General features: G+C 33.1%; 1 protein-coding gene across 1 annotated transcript in view; it reads left to right on the top strand.

Moving 5' to 3' along the window:
* The window catches only part of LRP1B (LDL receptor related protein 1B), a 1,597,029-nt gene extending 1,575,412 nt beyond the window's left edge, over positions 1-21,617 (top strand). Inside the window, exons 87-91 of the mRNA XM_074363587.1 lie at positions 6,211-6,287; positions 12,046-12,136; positions 13,086-13,230; positions 16,083-16,181; positions 17,620-21,617. Coding sequence (XP_074219688.1) covers positions 6,211-6,287; positions 12,046-12,136; positions 13,086-13,230; positions 16,083-16,181; positions 17,620-17,760 — 553 coding nt within the window. The 3' untranslated portion in view covers positions 17,761-21,617. The remainder of the gene's footprint in view (positions 1-6,210; positions 6,288-12,045; positions 12,137-13,085; positions 13,231-16,082; positions 16,182-17,619) is intronic.
* Positions 21,618-22,347: the final 730 nt, after the last annotated feature.

Here is a 22,347-nt window from a genome sequence, read left to right as displayed (position 1 = left end):
TGTCCTGCTAAAACAAAATATTCAGATAGCAAATTACTTACTCTGTCTGCATGGCACTAAGTATAGAGAGTTCCAACCCCACTGCCAACCCCAAGGCTTCGTATGTTTTTAAGCTAATTTTAGAAATTGGCCATTCATCTTAGCATCATGTAGATAGAACTTTCTACTGCTGTTACAGCATAAATTGTTTTTCTTCCCATCTTTAGCTGCAGAGTTATAACCAGTGTTTCTAATGTAATGCCCTACATTTATGTCTTCAATGACATCCATTATATTACTTAATACTAATTTTATGATTGTTCCTTTTCCTTTTTAGTTGATGGTGTAATATATTCAGTTAAGTAGAAATCATCTGCTCACTTGAAAAAACACTTTATGCTTTTCAGATCTTCTTTCACTAAAATTTCCTGGAGAATATCTAGATAGTAAAAGTTTTCCATTGCTAGAGATTTCATTCTTTTTTTAATATTTATTCAGTCATCATTTCATCCTTCAGTGGCCATTTCTGCTCAAGTGGCCCACACAGAATTTTATGTTTAAACGTTTCTAACTTAAACCAGCCAATCTTAACAAACTTCTTTTTATGGATAATTTCTTGGCAAACTGGATTTTATCTTTCCTTTCCTATTTCTCCTTACTTCTTAAAATAAATCACTTTAAATAATCCACTTTATTAATTTTATTTCTTTCATGGCCACTTCTTCAGTTGAAATTTCTCATTAATTTTTACTTTTCCTAAAATGATTATTGGTCAGAGTTTATTGAACATCTCATTATTATTTTACTTCATCACATTAACCCTTCTCAGAAATCAAGAACTCTTTCTGACCAAATTTCTTTAATACTAAAGTAAGATAAGTTTTGTCATACTAGTTTTATCAGTACTAGGTAACACTAGGATTTAATGTAATCATTTGTAACTAGGCATTAGAATGTGTAATTAGAGAGTTGAATCAAGCATTCTTTTTATCACAAACATAAATTTAAGATACTACCTTAAGCTTTTTGAAGAAAACAAAGCAGGGTAATACCAACTTATTTCTATACCATAGAAAAATTTTGGAGCATGTTAAATATTATACACTTTATGTATATATGAAATAATTTTCTCTCAGAGGACTGTGATACAGTAACATGAAGAAATATTTTAAAGTCAAGTTAACAGACTGGCGAGTTAATATCTAAACATCCATTCCAAATGCAGTAAAAAATTTTTGCATTTGACAGTAGTGCTGTCTGCAAGAAGAGGGGGACATAAAAGGTTCTGGGGCTATAAAGAGTATAAAGCTTCAAAGTTAGGAATGCCATGCAAATGTAGCCATGTTCTCACACCAGAAGACTGAAATTTGCAGATTATTCAGAAAAAAATTTTGCATGTGACTTGTAATTTTTGTTTTTTCATCACTGTATGAAGATACTATTGTATAAATCTGATGCACAAAATATAATCATATTTGTTATTTTTATTGAATGAGATTTTTTGGAGCACCTAAGCATGCACGCGTGACACTATGCACAAGTTTGCCGAGGCTCCTTTAATCTTTTCGGGCCATGTATTTTCCCGCTGTGTGTAGAAAGAAAAGGGCATAGTAAAAGATTTTTCTTTCTGAATGTCTCCATCATCATGGTTAATAATGGCAGCCTAGCATATAAGAGGAGAAATTCAATTTGAAATTGCTTTAAGGTTCACCTTTGAATTTCACTTTGGTCAGAAGAGTCCTATGACCTTTAAATTTGATGAAAAGAGGAAGCAGATATTAATCTCATTATTTTATTTTGAAGTCCTCCCAAAGCAGGTGACTCTAGACCACATATCCACAAAATGACATGAGTAGTTCACATAAATTGATCATTGTTACAGTGCAAGACAATACCTAAGATTTTAATACACCTTCAGGATTTGATATCTGATTTCAATGCTTTTTGTAAAATCACTCTGCTACTTGAGACCTCTCATCACTTTGGGCAGTTTAATTATGTTTTATGTCTATCCTTTTAATTGTAAAATGTGTTCCTTTTTAAAGATTATATTTTACCCCTTTATATATACTAAACTTATTTTGATAGTCTGAAAATATTTACTTTGCTTCCTAGTACTATGTGCTATGTTACTGCCTTTCCACAAAGATACTCCCTTGCTACAGAAAATTACAACTGAAATAGAGAATGTTGTCACTATACAATTGCACACACCAGTGAAAAAACAGTATAAATTAACTATCCACACATTTCATATAGTAACATTCAGATGAGAATTAGTTACCCAATACAAAAATCCACTCAGCTTTTCAGGTACTATGATAAGAACTTCTACAATATCATTTAATCTTTGAACAATCTTGCTGGGCATATGTACTATTGTTCCCATTCTAAAAATTAAAAACATATATATTGAATAGTATTTGGTATAAGATCATAGTCTGTGGGAATATAATAACTTACCTCAAATATTTCTTGAAGTGTGGCTTGTAAATTATTTACATCAGGGAAACTTTGTTAAAATGCAGATTTCTGGCCACAATTCCAAGCCACTTAATGAAAAGTTCTGGTATATGGGATTCCAGAATTTCAACTTTAATACATTTTTCAGTTTGATAATCATTAGTCTAACCTAAAACATAAAGGAAAATTCATAACATGTTGTAATTAAGAACAGTGTGTGTGTATATATATATGTATATATATATATATGTATATATTTATATATGTAATTAAAGTAAAAGAAAAAGATTAAGAAAACAATGCAGTATAAACAATCTTCCTTTTTAATGTCAGTGACCTTGGAGAAAAGGAGAAAAGTCAAAAAGAATGTTAAATCAATTAACCGTATATCAGGCAGCTATTGACTTTAAAAAAACTTTTAGGACAATATTGTCATATGATAATGTGAGAAGAGGGTAAGTGATTGTTTGAATAAATAAGACTCTATCTCTCTGTCTTTCTGTCTACCTATCTATCCGTGATCCAATAATACTTAGTTAAAAATTCATGTAAGTATTTAAAAAGTTAAATAATTCAGAGTGGTATAGTGATCAACATACAAGAAAGAGAAGCTGATTTTCATTGTCCTGAGGTAAAGGGCAGTGGGGAAAAACTGTAGAATAAGTTTAAAAGGAATGAGACACAGATGTTTGTAATGGTAAGGGGAAAAAAAGATTTCTTGAGAGGGCCAGGCAGGACCAACTTGAAGATAATTGTTTAAGGATGAATAATAGGGAGCAATGAAGTACAGTAGTGCAGATTAAAGATGACCAGGGCATGGACTATGGATTTTTCTTGGGAACAATGACGAAGAGACAGATGCCAGAGATGTTACAGTCAGCATGGTTATGCAGATAATTCAGTGGGAGAATAGACAGGAAATTCTGATGATTCACACACATTTCAGTTCTTAAATGCTCTGCCATTAATGGCTTTGATCATTGTAGTCTACTCAGAGTATGAAGATTTATGAGTTTCTATAAAGACGGTAAAAATACTTGGTCTTAAATCCACCAGTGGAGGAAGAACTTGTGGAGCAGCAAACACCTTAAGTTGCAATTTTGGAAGGTGAAGAACAAGAGTAATGACTTCTGTTTGATTTAATATCTCAAAAGAGATTTTTTTTTTTAATACTGAAACAAATGTAGATGGGCGGAACAGATTTTATTTTGGGCCATAAAACATTATTTTATAAGGAGTATAGGGAAAATTGCAAGGTGATCATCAGCTGATTAAGGAGTAGAACTGTTAAAAATTTTTTTAAAAGATGTAGAACTGTTAAAATTAATTATTTCTTCAGCACAGTCTTTGAGAGTTATTTCCAGGATGTATCAAGTAAAATATTCCCTGAAAATTAGGAATTTAAATATGCTTCCACAATATCAAAGAGAAAAGCATGATGACCACTAGCAAGTGATTTATCTTATCTGATATAAATACTGGATCCCAATCTGTGGATAAAATAGAAAATTAGTCAAGACCTTTAACAAGTACCACCTATTCTACTTAAATAATTTCAGAGTTTGGAATAAAAATCACACTATCCTTTTCTTTTTTGTTTAAAACTCTGTTTGCCCTTCTGGAGTTTCAAAGGCATATTTTTAATAACTTCCTAAAATACTTAAAACAAATGATGTTCATACCAGAACATCTGATCAATTTACATTTAATCCTCCAATGCCTGAGCCATTCTGTTTCGAGTTTCCAGGCATCTCAGTGTAATGATAAGCCCCAGAGATTCTTATCTCTAGTGACATAGCAAAATGTATCTCAGGTTGTTTCTCTTATTTAACATGAGCCCTGATGTAACTGGCTGATGTTGCTGCTGTTGTCCAATCAAAGGAGGTCATGTAAAGAGCAAATTTTGATATTTTAATCAATATTTCAATATAATTGTACAAAATAGCTTTGTGCACATCAGTTATACAATAAAGTTACTAAGCAGTCAATATTATTTCTTTGTTGGAGCGAGCGTGTAAAACATCCTTAGTGGTCAGTTAGGAAGATTTGACAAATGTAAAGCTACATAAAAAGAAAAGAATTCTGCAATGATTAAAATTCACTCTAACAACATGTTTGCAAAATCTGCCTAAACATCTTATTTTGAATTATCTGTGAACTGTGTCAAGAATTAGAAACCCGTGAAGAACTGAAACAATTTTCTAGAGCATTCATCCGGAAAACCACAACTAAGGAAGAAAAGAAATGATTTTTAAAAATCAATGCTTTTTATTGACTGTTCACTTTATTATAAATTATTTGAAATATGCTCATTTCATTACCTCACTTCAGTAATATAGACAGAGTCATAGACCTGGCCTTAAAATTTATTTACCTATTTTAATGATTTACTTTTAGTATGGTATATCATAAATGTGATGTATAGGAAATATGTAAGCTTTTTCTAAAAAATATGAACAAAAAATTAGGCTAATGCATGAGTGATGACCTATTAATAATATAATGATACTAATTTTCATTGAAATCATGTTCCATGCTCATAGTTTTAAATATCATTATTAATCAAATAACTATATTCTTGAATAGTCACATTATTGTCAATTATGCTGAAGTTAATATGTGCTTTTATGAAACAAATTTGGATTTTTATAATTTGAGCTTCTCAGTAATAATGATTTTATCAGATTTTGCCCACATTTTAGGACACTCAATTCTGTCTTCACAAACACTTCAAATAATTCACATGGCATCATGGAAGCCAAGTTCCAAAAACAGCTTCAGCTATCTGAATCAGCTGTGACAGAATTGGCAGAGAGCTAGAGATTGCAGCTATTTAGTTTGGCCACCATGCCCAAAGAGATCTACTTGGAATGGTTCTGGAAGCTGTTCTTTTATTGTGCACAACTATTCCTGATATGGTGGTATTTGACAGTCATTTAAAATAAGAACTGAAGCCAATTAAATGGTTTCTCTGTGGATTTCCTCTGACAGATGCACAGAGGCATCTTGTGTTAGCCATAGACATTGTTCAAACAGAGCTAAAACCATTTCAGCGTTTATTTTGATGCAACCAGCTAATTATATGGTTGGGATTTATGTTTAAATAAAGGATTTTAATCAGATCTATTATTTTAATCCCCTGCTGGACTTCTCATTATAGTGTCATGGTTCCTAAATGGGGAGGACAACTTCTCCGAATAAAAACTTGGGCACATTCTCTTGATTTCATGGTAATAAAAGTATGATTTTAATGGGAAAGCACAATATTTCCCTATCTCTGATTAGAAGAGTAAAAATTGTTTGGTTTGAACTGTGAGACATATGACCATTTCCTCCTGTTTGTTAGTTAGTTCCACTTTTAATTTAGAACCAGAAAAAAAGATTACAGAAACTTAATAAAGAAGGATTTGCTTGCCAGGCAAATTCAGTTTTTATAATGGCGATTGATAATTTTCAGCACTTCTCAAATTAATCTCAATTCTTAATTAAAATTTCAGTTTTGCTATAAAATATGTCAATTTTAAGTTTAACATAGGCTAAAGAAGAATGACTATAAATCTGAGTTTTTAAAAGTATTTTAACAAGTGAAGTCAATTGAAGTTACACTCAGCATACTGACAATATGCAGGAAATTAGCAGAAATCTCTGATATTCATGAATCTGTGATGGCTAGCTCCTCCTTCATCTTATTTGGTTGAAGTTACTACGTTGGCAGACGTGTGGGGTCTGTTACTCGCTGATTTGTTTTGTTTGTTTTTATCTTTCTAGATGCTCCACCAACTGGTCAGGCACTCAGTGTGAGAGGCCAGCCCCAAAGAGCAGCAAGTCTGATCATATCAGCACAAGTGAGTTCCTCAGATTTGTATCTTGGGTGTTCCACTTTGTATAGAAAGCTTTTTTTTTTTTTTTTTTTTTAATACCGTTACTGAGGGAAATGAGTCTTGGAAAATCTCCTTCATGGAATTTTGCAAGACAGCCACTGCAATCCAGGTGTTTTTTGAAAGATGAAGCGCTGAGCTCTCGCCTGGTGATGGGGTCCAGATAATGTGCTCTCTCCTAGGCAGTGAGTGGTCATCTCAGACTTCGGCCGTTTTCAGAATGCACGTCTGCAAACCTAGCAGAAGCTTTTCTTAGGACATGTACGTCAGCTACAGAGGCTGCAGATACTAGAGTGGACATCAGGCTGTTCCAGGAAGAAACATAATTCCATGTTTTAATTACAGTGTATTTATTTTCTTGAAGTCCATTTCAATGTGTTCTGGAAAAACAAACTCAAATAGTTAGTCTCTATGTGAAGTATGTTAACAAGCAATTTTTAATAAGGATCATAGTTGATTTACTGCTTCCTTGTCTTTAAAGGACTGGTTTTGAAGCACAATAAAATATAGCTCAGGGTTTTGCAAGTTTTTTTGTGCATGTAGCTGTAGTCTTAGGCCAGGTCCCTGATATGAAAATTCATCTACATCAGCATTGTGTGTCTGTGTGTGTTTCTTCCAACAGCTTTAAATGATTTTATAAAGATTTTCAAAATAAAAGCCTGAAGTAAAATTTCCCAATTCACACATATTATTGTTAACGTGTGGAAAAGTTTTTAAAAATCTGTAATATCTATCAAGTGGGTAAATATATTCTTGAAGAGAAAAAATAGTCTCTCTGATTTATGAATGCTTACTTAGCAATTTTTCTCTAGTCCGTCACCACTGGTAGGACAGCATACATGAAAACAAACAAAAATTGTACTATGGAATTTGTGAAAAAAGAAAGACATTATCAAAATCAAAAGTATATGATTTTTGTACCTTAGATGCAGGCTCCCAAAGTTTGTTGATCTACTTGTTTATTGCCCCTGCCCCCAAGGAGTTTATCGTTCCTTGAAATTCTTCAAGTGGCACTGTCCAAAGTTTCACCATTTAGAGATTAACCTGAGCTAGTAAGGATGAACATCTTTGAAGAATGGCAAATAGATAGAATAAATAATCTAGAAATGAGTATGTGAATTCGGGGAGGTGAGATAAGTGATTCTGGTCATGGAGCGTTAGGGATTTACCTTAGAATTGGTGTGTTGTCCTTGGGAAGGAAAGGCAGGGCCTTAGCAAAGCGGTGGACACAAAATTGTAGGAATAGGACATTAGGATTTAAGGACTGATCCATAAAATGTGGTAGAGGTGGGAAAATACACCTTGCCTAATTTGATATTGCAAAAGGAGGGGGAAAGGAAAAATGCTCCCTCTCTCTCTTCCCAGGATCATACTAATCTTATTCATAATAAGTCTAGAGGAATACTAATTGATATGATTTTGTGAACCAGTTCTAAAACTCACCATCATTAAGAGTGTTTCTTAATGAAAAAAAAATGCATTTTGAGTTACCAACCTATAAAAGATACTGAAGTTATAAGCTGAGAATTAATGAAGATGTGGTGCTTCAGCCTTTCTTTTATGGTGATTTCTCAGTTATCTTAGATAAATTAGAACTTAGTCTTTTACAGAGTCTAAACAATTTTAAATATTGATAAAACCCTGCAAGAAAAGAAAGAAATAGAGTAGAATGTCGATTGAATTTTCGATTTAAAGGTAAGGTTCGTCTACCAAGGGAAGTTTGGTGTTTGGAAGATGAGTTTGAGGAGAGGGGTGCCGGATGTTTCTAGTGGAGGGTGGCGTCTCCAACTGTTTGCATGAGCAACAAGCTCCCTGATGAGGAAGATGCCTCCGATTACAAGAGACAGTTCTAAACGAGGGACTGTCACATGTAAGGAGGAGTTGTAAGTAGTTGTAACCCTTTTTCCAAAGATTCTGATGCTCTTTCTTCCATCACTGATTTAAAGTCATTAAATTTAATGGAAGTATCAATGCACATTGAAAGGGCTATTAGCCATGCAAATGTCAAATTATCTCAGATTTGAGCTAAGCTGACCCAATAATGACTCAATTAAAAGGTACTTACCATCCGACATTTGTGCTTAGCTAAACTTGCCTCAGTAACTGAAAGGAGAAAAACGGTAGTTAAACTGACCCTTCCTAAGGTAAGGGCTATTTTCATCCCCTCAGGTGAACTCCAGTGGTTTTGAATGGTTTTCAGTTGTTCCCCAAAGTTGGGCAGAAGTCGTCTGCTCAGCCAGACAGGTGGATACTTTAGGAATGTGTTTTCAAGTCTGCATTTCCACTCCCAGTGAAGCAGTCCATGGTCACTGGACGGCAGCAGCGTCAGGACTGCGCTGCCTCTGCCGGCCTGTCTGCTGTCAGCGGCACAGGGACTTCCCTTCCTAACTGACGAACAGCTTTCTTAATCATCTCCGAGTAGTCATTCTCATGTTTTCTGGCCCTTGCTGTTTAAAGTATCTAAAAATCAGCCTGTGGAATCAAGCAGATCTATTATCTCAGGACTTTCTGCTTAGCTACGCTTGAAAGAGCTTATCTGACTTTTCTGAAGTTATTTTGAAGAGTTTCGAACTAAGGAAGATTAAATACTTATTACAATGTGTGACTGGAACATTGTACTGTACACCAGAAGTTGACACATTGTAACTGTACTTCAATAGAATTTTTTTTTTAATTTTGAAAATTAAAATATTATGTACTCCTATTTTAAATTTACCCAAAGTTTTAAGGAAGCAGATGCTCGGTGTTTGAATTTATGCTATTCATATCTGCTAAATTAAGGAGGAAAAAAATATACTCAGCACTTGTGGGGCAGTATTGTAGTGACACTATTTTACTGTAGTGACAGCAGAAATCTGATATCTGTTAGGGGATTATTCCTGTCTTCCCTTTTCCTTACTCCTTTATATCATTTTGTTTTAAAACAGAATAAAAGTAGTTACGTCTTATCAAGGAATTATAAGCTTGCAAACATATAGAACAGAATGCAGCAAAATAATGCCTTTGTCCTAGTTCTCCCAAAGCAAGTATTTATTGAGCCGCTACTAAGTGTCAAGCAAAGTCTAGATCCCAGAGATAAATCAATGAGTAAGACAGTGTCTCTTCTGAGGAAGCTGAGATTCTAGAGGGGTAAGTAGCTGTTGAACAAGAATGCAAACCAATAAGTAAACATTAGAAAATAATTGTGAGTCTAGATTGGTGCTATGAAGAAAGCAAAAGAAAGAAACAAAAAATAGAGAATGGCAGCGGAGAAGGCTATTTAGACATCCCTCCATGTATAACAAGTTCAAAGTGCACTTTTTTTTAAATTAGCTTAGAAAAGTCCACCAACAATGTACTGTTAAAAAAAAATCACCTGTGGTAGACTTTGTTACAATATGATATTTACCGCTATGTATACTACTTGGGAAAAATACATATTTTGATAAATACATATATTATATTCTAAAAATATCTGTGGTTCCTAGTTGTTTCCATGAATATGAACTATTTTACAAAAAATGCTTGCCAAATTGCTACCCTGTGTTATTTACTGGCTATACTCAGTGTTACCGCAGTTACCGTGATAGGTTATGTAAACATATTAGAATGCTAGGCTCTTAAACAGAGTGTTGTAAAGAAAGGGATAGAAATTGCTATCTGTGATGGGAAAAAGAAAAACAAAGTTGTTAGTTTTCTAGCATGCATACTTAACAGTATTTCTACCTAATAGGAGTAAAGAAACTATGTAAAACAAATAAAACCTAATTTTCTGAATAATTTATAATTGCCTTGAGGGGAAAGTAATTTTATATACCTTAAAACCAGTGTTGTAAGTGTTTTACACCCACCAATTCACCACAAATTTTAACAGTTAAAAAGATAAATAATGAAGTGAGGATATTTATAAAGTCGTGATCAATCAGTTGAAGTCAGTTTATGAAGAAACCAAGCTGTTCACTGATATTTAAAATTTGTGAACAAATGTTAATTACTATCTAAGGTGCCAGATTCTCTATTTCCATTAATTACTAATAAATTACACATTCATATAAAGTTCACTTTCTCAAAACCAAGAAGGTAATGCAATATCAAACTCACTCAATGGTATACAGTCCTGGTAACAACATGAAAAAATAAAATGTTTTACATTTTAGAAACTGACTAAAGAAGGCAAGCCATATTTTTTCTTGCGTGTAAGAGTTATTTGGTTATTTTAGACAAGTTATTTTTGAAGTTCCAAATTGAAAGATTATCTTATACATGACATTTCCTTAATAAAGACCTTTTGGTATTTTGGTAAATAATCTCCAATATGGATGACCTCACACAGATACCTCGTGGCTAAAGCTATTAAAATTGATCTGTGTTTCTACTTTGAAGTCCCTAAGCAGTTGCCTTTCCTGCTTAGTATTACCATTAATTTCTGTCACAGTATTTTTATATGCACATGTATATGCAGAGTAAAATTAACATGTCTAGTGATTCTTAATGTTTTATTCCTGAACCATGCAGGATCCCCACATTAAATTTCTATTAGTTTGGGTGTTGCTTTGTTCCTTAGTTTAGTCAATGATTAAGCTGACTTGACAGAGCCAACCAAATGCTTATTTCAAACAGACAAAAGACTTTGTTTTAGGGGCATTAGATATTTGTCTGTTGGAAACACTAACATTAGGTACTTGGTAGAGCTACTTAATACTCTCCTGTTATCAGGCAGCCCTTACATTCATTTTTTTTCCTGCATCAGTGATACATGACCCTAGGTGTTTCCTACTGTGGAGCCCATTATCAGCAAAGAGGTATTGTCTCCTTCTTCTTTAGGGGGAAAAAATAGTGACTGCTCTTATTGCCAACCTAGAAATGGAGGGCAGGGCAGATATTCTTCTCAGTTCTGCTTCTCCCAAATGCTCAGGTGCATAAAAACTAAGACCCAATTTCTCTGACCGCTTTTGAAAATCTGTTCCATAGATCTTTTATTCCATTTTGAAGGTAAGTGATACAACCTAAGATCATTATTATAAATAAGTAAAAAAAGGGGGAAATGGGCATTTGCAATATAAACCAACCCCCCAGATATGGTTTGCTGAAACTGCTCTGGAATTGGAACTTGAGAAAGAGAATCCTGTCTGCCCCTTTTTTTCGCTGAATCAAGCTAAGAGCCCCGTGTGGTAGGTCTTCATGTCTGTTTAACAGGTGAAGTGCATGAGCTTCAAATTTTAAGTCTCACTTCACGTAAGTCGTGAAACTGATGTTTATGCCTGTGTCCATCCAAATCCAACACTGATGTCCCTTTTGTTTTGCTGGGCTGCCAACTAACTTGCCACATGTACTCGTGGCCAGAGAGTATTTACAGCTAAAGAAATAAAACTAAGGGTGGAAATGTGGCCGGTAAAATTGTGGAAATGTGTGTTCAGTCCCAGTTTACTTACATCATTGCAAGTAAATGTGCGTGGTGAGAACCAGATCAGACTGATAAAGAAGTCAGTATTTCTAACCTCAAAGTCTTTCATTGTAACATATAAGTGAAAGGTATCTAAAGAAACATTTCCAGCAGATCAAGTGTGATTAAAAGGAAAGTGCTTTTTCAGTAACGTAGTTGTGAACTAGGAATATAGACATTTGGGCTGAGCTTTATTTTTATCATGTCAATGGTCAAACGATTTGGTGTAATAAAGTATTCAGTTCTATTAACCTTGACTTCATTTTATTTATGTGTTCATCTCTTCTTTTGCTTCTTTTTCAGGAAGCATAGCCATCATTGTGCCTCTCGTCCTCTTGGTGACTTTGATAACCACCCTGATAATTGGTTTAGTGCTCTGTAAAAGGAAAAGAAGGTAAGATACAATGTTCTAGACTAACAGTAAATAAATTACACAAAGTTACAGAAACAGTGATTTTTAAAAACTTCTTAAAATACGATTTACTTATTCCAACTGCAATATTCTATGTTTTTCAAACCATTTTATCCTTCTATTTCATTTTAAGTGATAATAATTCAGACAGCCCTCCCCTTATGTTATGTTGATGGAATGGCTTTGTTTATATATTCTAACAAAAATAACAAGGGAATATATTAAAATTTCAGTAGAATTTTGCATTCATGGTAGTTTTTCCTTGAAACAACAAGAATCTCAAAGAGCGTTTTATTATACTAATGTGTAAGATTAGTAATGCCAGTACAATGATAATGACTATGCATTGTATGTCACGAATTGTGTGTTTCATTCACAAATTATGCATCTGTTTACTTTATATACTTCTGAAAGTATTATTTCAACTTATGTGAATATGCAGCTCTAAAGGTCTATAAGGAATGGGTTGAAGGGAGGTTATTATCTGGAACCTAGAGTTTGTGAATCAGTTTTTGAATTATGTAAAAGACGATTTTAGCCACATGACTTAGGGATTGAAAACAATCAATTTCAAAGTTTATCACCATTTTTTAGGGATTTTTTAATAACAAAAGGGGAAAAGTTGATTTTAAAAGGGTAATTGATTAGTGAATATTTGGTTTCAATGAATTTGGTATTTGCTATTTACAAGGAATATGCTCTGAGTGCATTTTTTATTGTTAAACCCAAATAGATTGGGAAAAAACTTATCACATTAATATTTTTGTTTTTGTTCCTCTGTGACTCAGTAAATGTCATTTTTTTCCAATGTATTTTGTTTATGAACTTTTCATCAGTTATATTAAAACTAGTCATTAAAGCTACAAATATGATAGTTTCATACACCATATTGTGATATTTAGACAACTCACACAATGTTTGCATATTCCAGGACAAAAACTATAAGAAGACAACCTATTATCAATGGTGGAATAAATGTAGAAATCGGCAATCCATCTTATAACATGTATGAGGTGGACCATGATCACAGTGATGGAGGTCTTTTAGACCCTAGTTTTATGGTAGATCCAACAAAGGTAAAATTTTAAGATGATGGCCTGTGAGCACTACTGTTCTTGAGTCATTTCTTTATAATGTGATTCTGAATTTCATCACTATTTCTTTTATCTGAAGTTAGAATAGAGAACTTTAAGAGGCATTCACCTCAAGAATAAAGTTACTGTAACATGTTTTAGAAAGTAATATTTATTTACTCACTTCTTTTATAAACATATATAGTTTACTTAAAATAATGTTGTATTCAAATGTGTTGAGGTGCTGGCACATTTAAATATACAGCCTAGTATAAAATTACTGATTTATTTTTAATAACAAAAAGAGTACAGCATTTTGTTGCCAAAATAAGTATTTAATTTCCAATAATGTTTCAATGAAGAGTTTACTAAGCTGTGTCCTTAGATTTGTTTGTGATCACTTTTAAACAATATCTTTCTACCTGCTATAATATCCTTCCTATTGATTTGAGATATATCACTGATATATATATAGCCTAAAAATGCACAGTATATTTTTTAGTTTCTCTTAGTTCATATTACTGATTGCTCAGTTTGGAAGCTTTTAAGAGAAATAGATAAGTGATACAACTGTCTAGATAAATTAAACTTGCATGGATTCACTGCACTGTATTACCTGAATATTTTGATATTTTTATATTTCAGATTTTGATAATTATAGAATATTTTACTATGAATTAAGAACATCATCAATTTGCTTGTAGGGAATGAATTTTTCCTAGCTTATTCATTTATTAAAAGGTTATTTATTTTCTGATATATTAAAGGTATTTTGTCCAAAATGTACCTTTATATTAAATAATCACAGTGACCACATGGTTTTGCTCTTACAGCAGCAGTTGTTCCCATAGAAATGAAATAGGATCCCACTTATCAATCTAGTTCTAAATCCATGGCCAGACTTCCTAAGCCTGAAATTGATGGTCTGAAATTGACGAAGTATTTATTTCTGTTAAAAGAAATCAATCATTATTGCATGAGTCAATTTTTATACCATCAGAGGGTACTGTATAATTTTTTTCCTAACTAGAAATAATTTTATACTTACTATAAATTATTAATTCAGTTGCTAACTCCCACTTTTGAAATTGCTTATAAAATAAATTATGGTAACCTAAGTTTCAGTGTTTTCTACTTGAAATTGAAAGACTGTACATACTATGCAAATTGTTATTTGATAATTCATGTAGAAAGGAGAAAGACATCTTGAATAATAGGCTTCTCATAATCTTTGAATTCTTTCTTAGAAATAAATACAGTGTCCATAAATATAATATGAATGGATGAGGACATACTTTATACATTTTTTATAAGAAGGAGAGTTGTAAGCCAATTTTGGGTACTTACAAGGAATAGCTCTTTAATACTCCATTTAAATTTTCTTTCATATTTACTCTAGGAAGATAAGACTATGCTTCAGTGCCCTCAAATATATTTTTAATGTATTTAGCAAATAACAGCAAATATTTATTTACCAATTTTCTGACTGATTAACCAAAATCACATTAAATGTGACTTAGATGGCTGATTCTAGCTGGTTCCTGATGTTTGAAATGTAAATATGAATTGTTGCCTAAGAAGTAAGAAGTAACTGCAGCGTACACACCTAGGCCTAATAGATGTAATTTTGAGAACACAATTTTGAGAAGCAGAGGGCCATGCCAAAGCAACCTAATGATGAAATGTTTTTCATAGAGGATTCACTGGGTTACAGTGGTTTGATATATTCATGATGTAATCAAATATAAGTTGCATTGTATGTAAGGAAGATTTTTGTAAAATATTTTCATTATTTTCAAAATAGATAAAATTTCTACTTCAATGGTACCTTATAATCAGAAGAAATGAAATAATAATAAAGTTAATAAAAGAGAGATTTGTCTACAGAGGCAATCATAGAATAGTTTGAAGAGTTTTAAAAAGAGGAATTAGTACCTACTGGTTTTATAGACATACTCATCTCAATCTTTACTTAGAGTATTTTCAATATCATCTAAATGAGACCTTTGTGGGGGAAAATAAAAAGGCAATATTGACCTGATTTTATAGTTTAAATCTTTTCCTGAGACCTTTGCCCCTGTCCCAAACTTTGTGATCATTCATTGTTAAGAGTTGATATCTGAGATATTTTTAAATATGTATGTTCATGATATTTTCATATTTTTCAACTTTTTACCTAGTTTTTTTTTTCCTTTTGGATCACTAATAAATACTCTATCTTGAATATGAGTGTACCAGATTGGCTCTGCCCTGAGACCTAGGAAAGTCTTAAGTCATTGCCCTTGAACGGACATCAGTGAGCCAAGCTGATTACTAGTTAATCTGGTTTAAACTGGAGAGTCAGATTTCCCCCCAAAAACAGATACTTGTTTTGATTTATCTAATTTTAAATTTTATTTTTATTTTCTAAAAATATAGAATGGTGATGAAAGTTTAATTACAACCAGTCAGATAGTTGAGTGTCCAGAATGGGTTACAATCAGAACTTTCCAAAGTAACAAACCTTCAGTGGGGAAGGCTGATTATTTTTCCCAGAGTTGTTAGCAAAGATACGATTTTGGGAGGGGAGAGAGAATGAAGTTAAGTAAACATAAATGAATGGAGGTTTCTAGGTGTGTGGCGTGTCTATCAGTAAGCTGGACTAATAGAAATATTTACCTGTGAATCACTGATCTAATATTAATAGTTCTTTCTAAGTTATTGAAACTATATTGAAACTACCTTGAACACACTGTTGATGCCCCAGGGCTGAAGAGTATATTTTATGTTATTGTTATGACTGAACATGAGTTTATGTCAGTGAAAATAGTTCCATGATATTAGGTCAGAAACTAAAATTCTCTGTTTACATACAGGCCAGGTATATAGGGGGAGGGTCCAGTGCTTTCAAGCTTCCACACACAGCGCCGCCCATCTACCTAAACTCTGATTTGAAAGGACCACTAACTGCTGGGGTGAGAGAAGAAAATTCATTATTTCGTTTTCCATTCCATCGCAGAACCCCTCATAATCAAAGATGATTACTAGATGTAGAGGCTTTTCTTTAATGATTTTTAATTAACAAGAGATGTCAAAACTGCATTAAAATTGAGGGCTTATGTTATGTGTCTTGCTTATGCAAGATTATATAAAATGTTATTCTTTGGCAAGTTATTACTTTAGAAATATCTCTGCTCCTGAATTTGAAAATGTTAAAACTCCTTAGCAATAAACATGAGCATTTGCTATTCTTAGAACAGAAATATCTAACCAGACATTTAAACCGAATAGTTTAAATTTATGTTTAGTTTTACTTATTTTCTATAATGATGCTTTGTTTGGTATATACAAATTTGATGTCCAGTTAAATAAAAATATAATACAAAATGTGACATTGTATTCAGAAGTTAGAAATGGTGTAATGAAACCATTCTTTAAAAAAACTTAAGTAACTAGTTCCTTGAGCAAGGTGCTTTGTCTAAAGTTACATGGTTCAGGTTAGACAGAAGATGGATTAAAAAAGGGTGTCAGGATCCCTAGGACTGAGTGTTCACAGCCTTTACCTATTTCCCATCTGTTTTTCGTTCTCATGTTTTATCATGTTTGTCTCATTTGCATGGCTCAAAAAAAACAATGTTTCTTTGTTATAACTAAGATTTAACATTCTGTTTTGCAAAGACAAAATTTAAAAAAACGACTAGGCAACAATCTCAGGCTAAGTTTCAACTATTAAAATAATGAACATTGTATGTGTTTTTCAAATGAAAGAGATCATTTCTGTATGTCTCAAATGCTATAAATATCTATAAAAATTAAGATGACTATGTCCTTCACAATTCTTTGGAAGAATGCAAAAGTATTTCCAATAATAAGCATATATAGGTTGTTTGAAGCAAAAATGTTGTCTTTACTTTTTAAAGTTATACAATAATGTATTTTACTTTCATTTTTCCTTGTTGTATTTTTTAAGTTCATATTTAATGAAAAATTATGAGAACCGAGCAATTAGATGACTTTTTTGTAAACACATCTTCCTACCACTGAAATAGCAATAAGAGAAGGAAATGTATGGACTGGAAATAAGACAATTTGGTTTAATGTTTTATGCTTTTAAGTAAAGTCAGTGAATACGGCTTTCATGAAGATTTCTTCTGTTTTTTAATGTTCTGTCAAAGCTCCCCTTAGGGTCACGAGTTACTTGAAAAACATACAATTATGTTGTTATATTGTACTATTGTAAAGTCAACTAAAGTCTATGAACAGAATTTAAATTACATGTATCTAATTACTATTTAGTGAGTTAAATGCATTGAATATAAATGATAACATTAAAAGACAGACATCATAGAAAATAACAGATTAATGTGTTGAAAACAGATAATAATACTATATTTATTTATTTTTCTCCTTTAGCCAACAAATTACTCCAATCCGGTATATGCAAAATTGTATATGGATGGGCAAAACTGTCGAAACTCCTTAGGAAGTGTTGATGAAAGGAAAGAACTGCTTCCAAAGAAAATAGAAATTGGGATAAGAGAGACAGTGGCATAATCAGTGATACCTTTTATATGCTGTATAAATGTACAAAATATAAGGATTACTTTTGTATGTTCCAACAGTATTATACTTGTTTTGGCATCAGCATTACCTCCTTCTTTATCTTTTTTCTGGTTAGTTGTTTTCTGAGTTTTCTGGGTTTTCCTTTTTGCTGATGACTATTGATTGACCATTTGTATGGTATTTTTATGAAAAAGAACTGCACTACCGTACAATTTACAACAATGCTGCTGATAAGACACACCTTTGAATTTGTTAAAATTAAAAACAACATATTCCTTTATAGTGTTAATATGAGCAATCTATTTTATATGAACAATTTTGGTTCTACTTAATCCACAAAGAGAATCTCTGCACTTTTTCATCATATGGTCTGAAAGCTGTAATACAATGTCACTTAATTTTCTGTTTAGATTGATGGAAGAATGATTGAATGGTCAACTCTCTTCTTTGTGCCCATTAAGACTGATTCAGACTGCTGAAAATACGTAGCCCTCACAAGTTCAGCATCACCTGCTTTGAAATTAGCGTTAGATTGCCAAGTGATAGATGAGAATTTTGATGAAAACCTTTTAAAAATATAGAAAATTAATAATTTGCATGAACACATATGACTACATTTTCCAAAATTTAGTGGACTCTATTGTGACATACTAAAAGTATACACATTATAAACAATAGTTATATTTAGGTGGTAGAACATAGCAAAAATATAATCAAAAGTGGAAAGACCACATTTGCTATGGGATAAGATCTTTTGTTTTCCCTTCATCCTGAGGTCAATAGCCAGCTGGAGCACAACAGGGCAGTGGGCACTCATGTTTTAGGAATTTCTTCGCAGTCACATGCATTTTGTGGAAGATTAACCCAACCCCTTACCACACAGAACACTAAAGAGTAATATATAAGCACACAAATTGATGATAGAATTTCAATTACGGGAATGCATTCTCTTTGCTAGGTCAAAAAGAAGAGGCAAACAGCCATCATGGTACAGAGTAATCGGTAAATATTTTCAACATACAATATGACTAATGGATTATTTGCCCTATCCAAAATATATCCTTCAAGGACTTTCCCAGTTATGGAAGAACAACGATCTGCCCGTAATCAAAGGTGGAGAGTATACGCGCTGACCAGTTCCTCTGGTACTCTGATTTCTTCTGGTTATGCAAAACACATGGACCCCATTCACTTGTCTGTTTTCCAATTTCGATCGAAACAAGTACGATTTATTTAAGTTGTATAAAAAAAAAAGTATAGCATTTTTATACAAATATCTTTAAAGGCACAAAAGATTTATTCACAAGGTATGGAGGGCTTTTCGTTCCTCTGATAGACATGACTGACTTTTCGCTGTCATAATGTATTAACCTAACAGATGAAATATGTTTGTGGTTGCTCTTTATCCCTTTGTACAAGCATTAAAAAAAAAACTGCTGTTTTATAAAGAGACTTTTTGTTGTACTATGTGCATGCATACTACCTATTTCTAAACTTTGCCATATTGAGGCCTTTATAAACTATTGATTTATGTAATACTAGTGCAATTTTGCTTGAACAATGTTATGCATATCATAAACTTTTCCAGGTTCTTGTTTAAGTACATTTTTTAAATTGAACAGTATTTTTCATTTTGGTTATAATAGTCATTTTGCCTATGTTTCTATAATGAAGTGTTAAATACTTTATAAAAAATTGTTGACTGACTTATTTAAATGAAATTCTACATATTTAAGTGCTTGTGTTGGGTAGTTTTTAAAAAGAAGAAAATTCTTTTCTTTATGGAGTTCAGTATTCCTAGGAAACGATTTCTGTGAACATGAGACAATTTCTGTTACATCCTTCCAACGTACTCTGTGGGGTGGGACTGACTTCATGGCATCGTTTTTCAGTTCACAGCAGAGAAGGCATTTTCTGTCTTGAAGAGGATACATGGCCCTTACCTTTTCCTTTCCTCTGTCTTGCACTGCTTACCATAGACTCCGTGTTGCAGTGGAAAGACTGATTACATACACAGCAGTAAGACAACTGTGTTGAAATAAGCCAAAGCTCTTCCTGCACTTTCCCATCCTCAAAGGGTGTGCTTTATGGAAAACTCAGATGCCATTAGATGCAATGTAGACATTTTTTTTTTTTTTTTTTGGTAAGTAGAACGGTTATTCGTGTACCTACTCAAGAGTTTTCAACTAGAGATGGAAAGGCAGGAGGGTCTGATTTACTGGACTTACCATTGAGCTATATTATCTGAAGGGGTCTTTGTATATCAGAGCCTTGTGACTGTGACTGAAATTATTATTTGGGAGAGGCAGAATACCAAGATCAGAGTGATCTTAATACAACTAACATTAGTATAAATGTCTAGCAAATCATATATGATACACAGCCCACCAACTAACACCCGGGGTCTGGCATCAGCGGCCTATTTTCTCTCTGGCACACTGGTGAACGCTACAGTCAGGAGAGCTCAGGATGTGCCGTTTAACCCGTACCCCCACCTACACGCTCGTGGTCCTTACTTCACGGTGAGCTTCACCACCCACACGGGTTCACCCAGGACCACACCGGAGCCCGCAGTCTTTCCAGCTGCAGTTACTTTGCTGTCAGTATTGACAGGACAAAGATATTTTTGTCAACAACTCAAACTCTATTTCTGTAGTTCCAGCTCCTTCTATAAATGCTAGAAAATCAGGTGTATAATTCTCCTCTGCAGTTGACCATTCTGTATAAATGCCATTACCAAAATACTTCCTGAAGTATTCCTTCAAGCTTTGATGGGACATATCTTATAAAAATGAAAGCTTTCTGGTAAATTCTCCTTCCTACCCAAATGCCTTTCCATCCAAAGCAGGGATTTTCAACCTTTTGACATGTTGAGCCAGGCAGTTCTTTGTTGTCCTCTACAGAGTAGGGTACTTAAAGGGTCCCCGCCCCCTGTCCCGTTAGTCACTACCAGCACCACACAGAGTTGCAACAACCAGAACGTCCGCAGACACTGTCAGATGTCTTCTGGGGAACAGTATCGCTCTTGTTCAGAACTGCCAATCTAGGACTGTGTTCTGTCTCCCACTATTAAATGACTCTAAACCTGGAACAGCTAAGTAAAAAAAAGGGCCCCTTGTCATCAAAATCATGGCATTCCCAAGATTTTATTTGAATTCTTTAGCTTTGATGAAGTATGAATTACAGAAATCTGGTATTAGTAAAGTGCCTATGTAGTTTAAAAAGTCATTACTAAGGGGAGAAGTTTCATTTAGAAACTTGTACAGTTTTGCATAAGTTGGGCCATTTTCATTTATGTAAATATGTTTTATTTGTAGTCATTTTGATGTCATTGAGGATTATGCTTTATTTTGTTTTGTTTGATTATATGTTTGTTATTTCTTGAGGTTGAGCTTTAACCTTGCACTTTTCATCCAGGATGTTACTTTCCATTTTTATTATGACTCATATGAAGAAGTTCAGCACTCAATGTAAATTATGGTATTACAGATGAACTGTAATATGCAAAATGCCCACAATTTCCAAATCCCTAACAGGGAAAATTAGGACATGTGATGAAGGAAACATAAACAAATATTGCTAATTTTTCTTCATCCTCTCTCATCTTCGTATCTTTGAACCGATATTCTGGATATAAAATCTTATTTTTCTCTAAGAATACTACTACTATTTACAGATTCAACTTTTTCATGTGGTTTTACTTCAAAGAGTAAAATTTAAGATAATTAAAATCTCGTAGAGTAGAGCAAAATAAAGCTAACCACTTTCTTCACCTTCTACCCCATTCCAGGTGTTGTCAGTTTATTTAACAATGGCTTTCTCAATATTAAAAGATTTATTCAAATTTAATGTAGATTAGAGTCATTATTTAAATAGGGTCCCTTGAATTATAACTTGTAAGGGAGGAGAGACTCAAGCACTTGTTTATGAAGATGACTACTGGGTAATATGGCAAAAATTGATTTTTCCATGTATTTTGATTACGAGAAAAACAGCAACAGAAAGAGCCAAAAATGGTTTATTTTTCAATTCTGCTACCAAATCTATTTCTAACTTAGTGTATCCAGCAAATTAACTTGTTCAGCAAAGATAAAGATAATTAAAAATATACAGAAGCAGTTTTAAAAAAAAAATCATTTAGCTTTTTATGTTACATCCAGAGGCCCAGGGACATATACTTTATACCATGAGATGCATGTATCTTGTCTAAAAAAAGGAAAATAAATGAAATGAGTTCTCTGGTTTAACTTTTCTCTAGCAGTTGTTACACTTAAGTGGCTGCAATTTATTCTGAAAAACAGATATTTTCTAGTGAATCTCATCATTTCTTGTATCCAAAGTGATCAAAAATCAAAAGACAAATTGCTACTAAAGATGGCCTATTTGATAAATTCTATGCTTAGAATGTGTTTATTCTCTCTGATGGAGAGTCTGCCCCTTTAGCATGGGGTTCATAAGGTATCGGTGATCTTGAGCAATGCAGTCCTGATACTTTAGTCATTTATTCACTCCAAGATAAATTTTCAGCTGTAGTTTCTTTTGCCGTTTTAATCCATAAATTATGACCCTCCTGATATA

This window comes from Camelus bactrianus, chromosome 5 (genome assembly GCF_048773025.1).
Source record: "Camelus bactrianus isolate YW-2024 breed Bactrian camel chromosome 5, ASM4877302v1, whole genome shotgun sequence".
NCBI lineage: Eukaryota > Metazoa > Chordata > Mammalia > Artiodactyla > Camelidae > Camelus > Camelus bactrianus.
This window is presented reverse-complemented; position numbering and strand designations above follow the sequence as displayed.